The 10,394-nt window shown below is 43.8% G+C and overlaps 1 protein-coding gene across 1 annotated transcript; it reads right to left on the bottom strand.

Moving 5' to 3' along the window:
• Positions 1 to 250: 250 nt before the first annotated feature.
• Positions 251 to 3,300, bottom strand: LOC131219016 (probable esterase D14L). The gene is made up of 2 exons (XM_058213978.1): positions 2,882 to 3,300; positions 251 to 861 (listed from the first exon to the last, which is right to left on the bottom strand). Exons 1-2 carry the CDS (start codon positions 3,247 to 3,249, stop codon positions 417 to 419), a joined length of 813 nt encoding a protein of 270 aa, XP_058069961.1. The 5' UTR covers positions 3,250 to 3,300; the 3' UTR covers positions 251 to 416.
• Positions 3,301 to 10,394: the final 7,094 nt, after the last annotated feature.

The following is a 10,394-nucleotide window of genomic DNA, read 5'->3' as shown; positions in this document are numbered from 1 at the left end:
TGACTTTAGCATAAGAAGGTCCCCGGCTCTAGACATAGTCTCCTTTGTCTTATCCCTATGCAGGTACTTGTAGGTCTAAAAAAAGTAGATCAGATTTTTGCATCAACAACTTTTGATAAAGATATATATATTTCCATAGCCAGTGGACACAAAAGGGATTGGCATAGTTTATCTTAAAACTTGATAATTAAAATAAAATTAAGGAAAAAAAAAAAAACTGAAATTGAAATTGATATATCCACACCACCCATGCCAACCAAAATCCTAGCCCTTCAATTGGTGTCCCCAAAAACAGAAAACAGACGTGTACATGATTATCAAATGCAACAGAAATTAGGAAAATAAATTCTAACCAACCATCAAGCCATCCATGATCAAGACCGCATGATCATAACCACACTTACAGTATTCCATAATCAGACGATGATGTCATGCTGAATGTGCCTAAGCAAAACGGGGATTACAATGTCTGGCGAGCTCAGCTGCGGCAAATGTCCATCCGAAGCCATGACTTCTACGATCGAATCGCCACCCAGATTGCGGTGGAGATACTCGGCCACGACGACGGGGACGGCCAGATCTTTGCTACTCTGCAGGATGTGGCACGGGACCACTACCAACGATAAAAACTGCCGCATATCGCTTTGAAATATGGTCTGGGCTACACTCAATGCAATGTCTGGCCGGATATTGAACAAGGTCCGGCTGAATTCCTGCACTGCGACCGAGTCCATGTCGCCACCGACAGCCAATGGCGCGAACCCTGAGACCCATGCCTTGTAATTGGATTGCATTGCATTGAAGAGCTGCTCAAGATCTTCTTGTTCGAATCCTCCGAAGTAATCAACGTCATTCAGATACCTGACCATGAACCACTTCTTTGGGTCACATGAGATGCAACAAGGTAAAGTAATCCGCAGGACCATCTGCAATCGTGGTCCTGAATCACCACTGGCAGATTTCATATTCATCCAGATCCAAATTGAGATTCTTCTAGGGACCATCTGACAATAGCCAACATTGGACCCCACAAATGGACTGATCAGATGAATAGGCGATCTTAGACTCACATGCGAGGGGTCACTACGTTTGGGTGGCCCGATGGGTACAAAAGAAAAAAGATAGTACATACAAGATGCCGCCCTCGACTCACCAACACGGTGTGGCCCTGACTGTGGGACGCACCTTGATACATGTTCTGTATATCCATGCCGTCCATCCGTTTTTCCAGTTCATTTTAGTGCATGATAAAAAAATAAAATAAAAGATTGGACCATATCCAAATCTCAGGTGGACCAGACCACAGGAAACAACTGACCATTAAATGTTTAATAAAATATATGCGGTTACAATTTACAACCATTATTTGGGCAGTGGCCAATTCAAGGGTAAGCCCCACAAAATAATTTTCAAAGGAGATGAGACTGAGCACCAACTGATGTGATTTTCGTTAGGATAATCCAGCTTAGTCCAAGTATCGCGGAGAGGCCCAAAAATGGTAGTAGATATCAATTCAAATGGTTATGACAGAACACCGATTCAGGGGGGGCCCCACAAATTGGAAAGCGAATTGGAATTTGGAAGCATCCCATCAGTGCTAATAATGGGGAGTGTACCACAAGATAAACAAATTCACATGGCTTTAGAAGATGCGGATTTGGAACTACCCCAAGGAGGACTTAGCAAGAGACGGACGGTCCTGTCAGTGGCTTTGTGGGGCCCACCTTGATGCATCTGTTCTATTTTGAAAGATCATTCTATGGCATGAGTTTTTTAAAAAAAAAAAAAAAAAAAAAAAGGCATATGGATGGCTGAAGTGCATCACATCACCGGAAACCGTGGGGATGAACAACTACCGTTAAAAAACTCTCAAGGGTCACAGAGTTTTGGATCGAGTTGATATACATTTATGTTTTCCCTTCACTGAGGTCTATGTGAACTTTTGAACACTTGAAAGCAAATAAAAATCCAATTGCAACCGTGGGTTTCATTGTCACCACCGCTTCCTATGGTTTAGTCTACTCAAGCTCTACTCAAGCCTTCCATCTGCATCTTTTTCGGGTTCATGGCTTGAAATGATATGTGAGAAAGGATGGACCGTGTGGATAAAACACATATATCACGGTGGGCCCCACATAGGCCTTACAAGGACCGTCCGTCTCGAGCTAGGTCGTGGTAGGGTAATACCCAATCCGCGTCGGGCTTTACAGGGGTGGCAATTGGTCGGGTTCAGCTCCAAGCAAGGTCAACCCAAGCCAGTCCCAGTCCCGTTTGGTAAACGGGTAAGAATTCCAGCCCAAGCCCGACCCCGACCAATTAGTCTGTAAGCCAACCTAACCCTACTAAAAATTCATGAAGCTCAAGCCCAGCCCAATCAGACCCATTTATTTCCAATCGGGTAGGTCTCAACCGACCAGACCCGACCCGACCTAGCACCAGCCACACTGGGCACTGTGTTAGTGAATACATACAAACACACCCACATCATGTGCATGTATCTATCCTAATCGATTTCATTTGTTTAAGGTTTTGGGCTTGAGACGGGACGGGTCGGGTCAGATCATCTGCTAAGCTCTAGAAGCGGATCGGGTAGGGTAGGGTTCAACCCAAACACGTCCTATTACATGCGTCTACGACAATCTGGGTACGGGACTTCTTAGCTAATGCATTAAGGAAGGAGAAAAAAATTATTATTTTAATGTATGTTTTGGCTAAAAAAATTTAAAAAACCATGTACCACAAATAACGGTGAAGGCGGATGTAGGTGATCAATTCTCATCCTGGCCAATATTTACTAACCCGAATACGACCCGACCCATTGCCACCCTACGTGGAAACCAGATAGGACCACCAATTAAGTTAGACCTCCAGACTACCATACCTTGGAGAAGCGGAGATCATGATGATCTTGGTAAAAAGATCAGGCCGGCTGATGGATGCCAGGGCACCGACGATCGCGGACACGGAGTGGCCCACCAAGATGCACGACTCCACGTGGAGCTCTTCCAGTATGGCGAGGAGATCATAGGCGTAGCCGTCGAGCGAGGAGTAGCGATCGAAGTCGAAGTAGTCGGGATTAGTCGGCCCGGCGCCCATGTTGTCGAACAGGATTACACGGTGATTGTCCACCAGATGGGGCACAAGGTGCTTCCACACCGATTGGTCCGTACCGAACCCGTGCGCGAGTACGATAATCTGTTCTCCCGCACCCAGCACCCGCACGTTGTGAGCTTCTTCCACGATGCCCATCTTGTGGAAGAGGCGTGAATGGGGAGCTTTTTGGTTGCGGTGGGAGCTTTTTAAAGAGGGAAGGAGAGAAGGAGGGCTGGAGAAAAGTAGGTGGATTTTCACTGGAAGCCAATTGCGTAGTGTGCCACGCACCACAGACCTCGATGGTGTGTTGACGTCACCTAATTCCGTGGGTCCCACCATGATGTATATATTATTTATGAAGCGTCCGTCCATTTGGCAAGATCATGAATATGCCATGAGCTAACAATGAAACAGATCCAAATCTCAAGTGGACCACACCAAAGAAAATAGTGGGGACACTGACGCCTGCCGTGGAAATATTATTGGGGCCAACCATGTTTATTTTCCATCCAACTTTAAGGTCACACATACTTGGACAACGGGAAAAAAAAATTATCAACTTGATTCAAAACTTCTATATCATGCATGAAATTTTCAGTGGTATACGTTCGATCCCCACTTTTTTCTATGGTGTGGTTCAATTGGGACTTTTATCTCCATCATTTTTTGTTTCAGACCCTGAAATGATATTTACAAATGTATGGACAGTTCAGATATAGCACATACATCATAGTGGGGCCCATAGAACTTGGTGACGTCAACACACCACCAAGGTGGGTGATATGTGGCAGACCACCCAATCCGCTTCCATTTGCACCACATAATTTTATGGGAAGTGAGGATATACAACTGTCCACATTCGGCGGGTGTACGGGAGCTTTCGCACACGTTCATTTATTTCCTACCAAAATATCATATATGTAGAATATCTGATCCGTGAATACGATCGATCACAATATGAAATTATGTTGTTATGAAAATCAGGCCCATCCATTAATTGGGTGGATGATAAATACATGAGTTATAAGTTAATGTTCATCTAATGATTTTGAATTTATTTATATATCCATCTACTTATCATTAAAACTAATTAAAAATGTCTGGCCCACGTTTTGAACGGATCGGATGCTCTACATATATGACACATGGGCATGAAGTGAATGGTTGCGTGTGGATGTGCACACACGCCCGCTATATATACTTTGAGAGCTGAGGGTTCAAAAATATCTGCTGGGTACCCCTGATTGGCGCGCCCGCGCGAGTTTTCCAGGACAGACGTGAGAGAGTGGAAGATCAAAGGCATTCATCAGGTGTGAAATGTTGTTTAGATCTCATCCATAAAAGAAGCATTCCATCTGATCATCATATAGACCATATCTATTCGGAAGAGATTAACCATTTGTTGCTAACGTGTGGCTCAAAGGGTAAGAAGACTGGACAGATTTTATTTTATTTTGCCGAGGGATCAACATATAGGGCCCACGTAATGTACGGCTACGATATGGCACGATATCGCGTGTGGCCGCGAATGGTTTTGCAATCGGAAGCGCTTGGTCGAGTGCGATTTGCATTTCAGCATTGGCCGACTTGGGATCCAATCACGCAAGTGGGCGTGCCCAGCACATGGGAAGTTGCTCGGGCTTTTATGGCTGAAGCATGGAAATTGGCCTATGTGGGGCCACCGTGATGGCTACGTTTAATCCATGCTATTGAACTGTCTTTCCCATTCATTTAAGCGGGGCTTACACACTCAAAGTACGTTTGGATGGAGGTAAATGCAAAATGAAGTAAAATGAGAGTAAATTGGCTGGTGAATAAAATCCTGGGAAGATGGGATTTGGAAGTAAAGGAGGTGAAATGGCCTCCCTTCTGAGTTCTAGAGGTAAACTAATGTGTCACCACCAATATTGTAACGCCCTGAAATTCAGGGATAGAGCATAACTCAGCTCCCGAGTTTTAAAACATCACTTATGCAACATATGTAATGATGGATGTATGTTGTTTGTAGGAGTGCATAAAACATGGAATAGATTAAGCCAAACTACAACATAATTCAGGGATAAGTGAAAGTCGCAAGCAGAAGACTTAGAAAAATATATGTGAACATGTACAAGTCCCTGTAATGTGTATGCTCTGCCAGGTCATAATTACAAGTGTTTGTTTTCAAAATATAAGTATCAAAATAAAATCATCTATTACAAAGAAAACTCAGAATCCCCGTAGATCAGGACACGACTCATATGAACCCGCCTGAGAACTGCATAAAAGAAAACGCGTCCTCGTCATCCTCATACTCCTACTGTGCCTAAGGGGTCGCATCATCATCTGCATCTAAGACAGACTCTGGTTAGTATTGAAACACCGTCCCAGAATATGGGAGTGAGTGATCAACTCAGTGGAACTATACAGTAAAAGTTAACATGTTATCAAATCAATCAAGCAGTAATGATAAGGCAATATAATCAAACACGTCCCAATTACTCTTGTTAATGCAAGGATGTATGAAGAAATGATGCATGCTTTCGCTTGCACTCCCTCAGCGTCTTCATCTTACGGTACGCATGACAACCTCCCACAGTGCCAACGACGCCAACGCACATGCAATGCGGTGCATGAACATGATTACCAAGTTGTTATTAGTCCTTTTCATACAGCAGGATTGGGAAGCTAAGGTACTTTCCTCATATCAACTCCCATATAGTGATCCATTCTAGGGTCGTCAGTCCTAGACAATCTCATACGATCATATGGTTCTAGGTCGCTGCAAAGTGCTCGTCACCAATCAATGCATGCCTATCATACCTTAGTTACTACCTTGAGGTTCGTCGCCTCAATGCTGTATCAAGGTATGCTCGAGGTCACTACAAAGGGCTCGTCACCAATCAATGTAAGCCGACAGCACGAATATAATGTCCCATACCACCATCATCGGCTCACGAGTCTGGTGTGCTCACTGGTCACTATGGGGAGGTTCGTCATCCCAGCGTAAGCCGACAGCTCTTCCACGGTGTCCCATACCACTATGCCCAGCTCATGAGTCTCGGCGGATTAAGGTACAATGGTTAACGGGATTGCATTAGTAAGTGTGATACCATAGATCCAAGCGATAGTGTCCATACATGGTGTACATCCACCGGGACAATCTGGTTACTTGACGAATTCGACCAGCACAAGCGCACGTTGAGTTGAACGACATAGAGTGCGCAAACACTCCGTGTAGCCAAACCACTGCCGACAACCCTAATACGACTCAGGTTCGTCAAACACGTCCTATGTGGCCAAAACAACCTCGGCCATGAATTCAAGGTTTGTTACCGATTCCCTGGACTATTTCATAGTCCCAAACACCTTCAATTATAACAGATATTTATACTAACAATTTAGAACAGTAATGGAACAACAATTCTAATCATACAGTATGTGAGCATTTGAAGAATATCAACTTAACATGAATTTACACATAAGTAGTGCCTGAATTTAAACAACAACGAATGTAAATTGCATGTAGGAAATCATATACACCAATAAGATAGTTGAGAATCTCTTTTCAAAGCCCGTAAACAGGATAATATATTACACACTTGATCATTCAGACATTTCTATAAACACTTAGACTACATATTCCAACATACATGATGTATGTTGGTGATAACAAACATTTGGACAATTCCTTTCGCCAAGGAGTTGATACACATACAACTAGCATGAATACACGACAATTAATCATGACAAACACATGTTCATATTTCATACGTATACGATACTTTCTACCTATACATAGAATACACAAATCGTAATATATCTCATATATATCAGGAATGCAATATAAACATCGCATTTAGCATGTGAAATTGCATCTACAACAATAATAAACCATTAACCAACATTGAAAGCCTTGAAAACCATAACCTATACAAATATAGTCCGCACCTTAAACCAGAAAATGCGCACAGATCTGATTCAGACGATAAGTCTTCGTCAACGGCGACTAGATAACCTAAGGCATGAATAAAAATGAATACATCAACACTTAGACTATTCTAAGCTCTAAAACAGGCTAGGGTTTGATTGACTTACCCAAGAATGAACTTAGAATCGCCGGAATAACGATTCAAAAGTGATGGTTTAGAGACACAGAATAACAGGGAAGAATCTCAAGATGATTCACCAACTTCTCCCTCACTTTCTCTCTCTTTTCCTCTCTCCCTTTTAGCTAGGGTTAGAAAATTCATATGGAATTGAGAGTGAGGGTTTTAAGGTCTTTATATAGGCCTAATATTGATGAAAATAGCTCAGGGCCAAGGTATACTTAGGTTATACCCAAATCGGGACTATTCCGATCCAACGGAGCACTTCTGGTGGTCCTTTTTCCACGTGCGGTTGGACTTAAGCTCACTGACCATAAATCTAGGTCAGGCTGAGTTTTTGTACCAATCGGATTTACAGATCAGCCGTGGCAGACCAATCTCAATTCAACGGTCACCGAAACTCGATCAGGTCCACAAGCACTATGACATGTTTGGGCCATCTTCCCTGATGCGAGGGTAAAATTGGGTCAGAATCCAACGGTTAGATAGCTTAGAATCGGCACGCAAGCGACACGACTCAGATTTCATAAATCCATATTTAATTTCTTAGCTTTCTCACACTCTTTACTCCGGACTCAAGAAAATCGACCCAGGACATCATCTGGTCTTGATTTTTGAGGTGATGGTCAAGCCCAACAAGGTGATTATAATTGTCTAAGATCATCGCTATCAGACTTTCGACGCGCGGTCTAGGTCCGATACAAAGTTTCCAAGTACTCCCGAGAGCAACTGGATTTAGCATTGAATCCTAGATTTCAGGGTAACATAGCGCTAACGATTCTACAAGTTTTGAGTCCTGCAGATCAAATTTAAAGTGATTGATGCTAATTTCACAAGCAATTGAGTTTTAACGCTAATTAACCCACATATTACTTCTAAGGAATTTGAGGTAGTACTCGAGTCTTTACACGAAAATTTTCAGGTCATTACAATTTACCCCCCTTAAAGAAAAATTTCATCCTTAAAATTTGTACCTTCTCATACTCCTCAAGGATCTGAGGGTAGTTATTTCTGACCTCAGCGTCAGTCTCCCAAGTTGCCTCTTCTTCACTGTGATGCATCCACAGTACTTTCACAAGAGGGATTACCTTGCTACGTAATATATGCTCCTTCCTGTCTAGGATATGTATCGGTCGCAGTACATATGTGGCATCCTCGCTTAACTGCACCTGCTCCCAACTGATAATATGCGAAGGATTAGGAACATACTTCTTCAGCATAGAAACATGAAATACGTTATGCATGCCTACAAGTGGTGTGGGCAAAGCAAGGCGGTATGCTACCGCTCCCACTCGATCCAGAATTTGAAATGGACCAATAAATCTCGGCGTGAGCTTCCCCTTCTTACCAAATTGCAGGACTCCCTTCATAGGGAAAACCTTAAGAAATACATGGTCTCCAACCTCAAACTCAAGCGGTCGCCGCCTCGTATCAGCGTAACTCTTCTGCCTGCTCTGGGCTGTCAGAAGTCGACGTCGAATAATGTCAACTTTCTCTGAAGTCGCCTGAACCAACTCTGAGCCAATCAAACTACACTCGCCAACTTCTGCCCAGCAATGCAGTGCTCTACACGGGCGACCATACAATGCCTCGTAGGTAGTCATGCCGATACTCGCCTGAAAGTTGTTGTTATATGCGAACTCTGCATAAGGGAGACAGTCATCCCAACTATCCTTGAAATTCAAAACACAAACTCGCACATGTCTTCCAGAACCTGATTCACACGTTCCGCTGCCCGTCTGTCTACGGATGAAACGCGGTGCTGAACTTCAATTTCACACCCATCGCTTCTTGAATACGAGTCCAGAAGATAGATGTGAATCGCGTGTCTCTGTCAGATACAATCTCCAAGGGAACTCCGTGCAGACGTATAATCTCCTTGATGTACAACCTAGCCAACTCGTCTGCAGAGTTTGTGACTCTGATCGGTAAGAAATGAGCCGACTTTGTCAATCGGTCGATGATCACCCAAATAGAGTCATGTCCTTTCCTCGTTCTCGGTAGCCCTGAAATAAAATCTATAGAGATGAAGTCCCACTTCCATTCTGCTATGGGCATGGGCTGAAGCAGTCCAGGAGGTCGGCGATGCTCTGCCTTGACCTGCTAGCACGTGAGACAACGAGATACAAATTCAGCAATGTGAACCTTCATGTTGTCCCACCAATAGGATCTCCTCATATCTTGATACGTCTTCGCCCTACCGGGATGCATTGCAAGCCTAGAATTATGGGCTGACTCGAGAACCTCTCGTCTCAAGTCAAGAATGTTTGAGACACATAGCCGGCCACGATATCGTAGGCCCCCATTTGAACTAACACTCCACTCGGAGTCCTCATCTGTACTAACCCGCTCTATCATCTTTGCCAATAGCTCATCATCTGCCTGAGCTGCAATGATCCTCTCATCAATAAGGGGCCGTACTCGAATGTGTGCGATAACCTCATACGGCTCTTCCACCATAATTTTCTGCTCAAAGTCTCGCACAAACTCCATCATGTCTCATTCTGCTATCATTAGCGAAGCCGCAAACTCTATAGCCTTCTTGCGACTCAACGCGTCTGCCACAGGGTTTGCCTTGTCCGGATGGTAAGAGACATCAAACTTAAAATTCTTCAATGTTTCCATCCATCGGTGTTGCCTCATAGTTAAGTCACACTGCGTGAAGATATACTTAAGGCTCTTGTGGCCGCAAAAGAGCTCGAACTCCTCTCCGTAGAGGTAATTTCTCCAGAGCTTTAATGCGAAAATGACAGCTGCCAACTCCAGGTCGTGTGTAAAGTAATTCTCTTCGTGTTTCCTCAACTGTCTCGAGGCATATGCAATCACCCTGTCCTTCTGCATAAGGACACAACTCAGACCAATGCGAGAGGCGTCAGTATATATAGTATACTTAACCCCTTGCTCTGGCAATACTAGCACAAGGGCGGATGTCAACTTGTCCTTCAGCTCCTGAAAAGCTATTTCCGCCTTCTCATTCCAAGCAAACTTCAAGTCTTTCCGTGTCAACTGAGACAAAGGTCTAGTTATCTTCGAGAAGTCTCATATGAAGCGTCGATAATAGCCTGCTAGACCCAGAAAGCTTCTCACTCAGTAACCAAACCAGGCTGTTTCCAGTCCTGCACTGCATTTACCTTAGCGAGGTTGATAGCTATCCCTTCCTTGGACACCACATGTCTTAGGAACTTGACTTCCTCCTTCTAGAAATCACATTTC

The sequence above is a fragment of the Magnolia sinica genome, chromosome 11 (genome assembly GCF_029962835.1).
Source record: "Magnolia sinica isolate HGM2019 chromosome 11, MsV1, whole genome shotgun sequence".
NCBI classification, from domain to species: domain Eukaryota; kingdom Viridiplantae; phylum Streptophyta; class Magnoliopsida; order Magnoliales; family Magnoliaceae; genus Magnolia; species Magnolia sinica.
The sequence above is the reverse complement of the archived record's forward strand: the minus strand, read 5'-3'. Positions and strand labels throughout refer to the sequence as shown.

Bases quoted from the DNA above. Each gene is read 5' to 3' on its own strand.
- LOC131219016 (XM_058213978.1), bottom strand. From the start codon at position 3,249: ATGGGCATCGTGGAAGAAGCTCACAACGTGCGGGTGCTGGGTGCGGGA. The intron at 862-2,881 runs GTATGGTAGTCT...GTTCATGGTCAG, and splicing joins ATGATCTCCGCTTCTCCAAG to GTATCTGAATGACGTTGATT.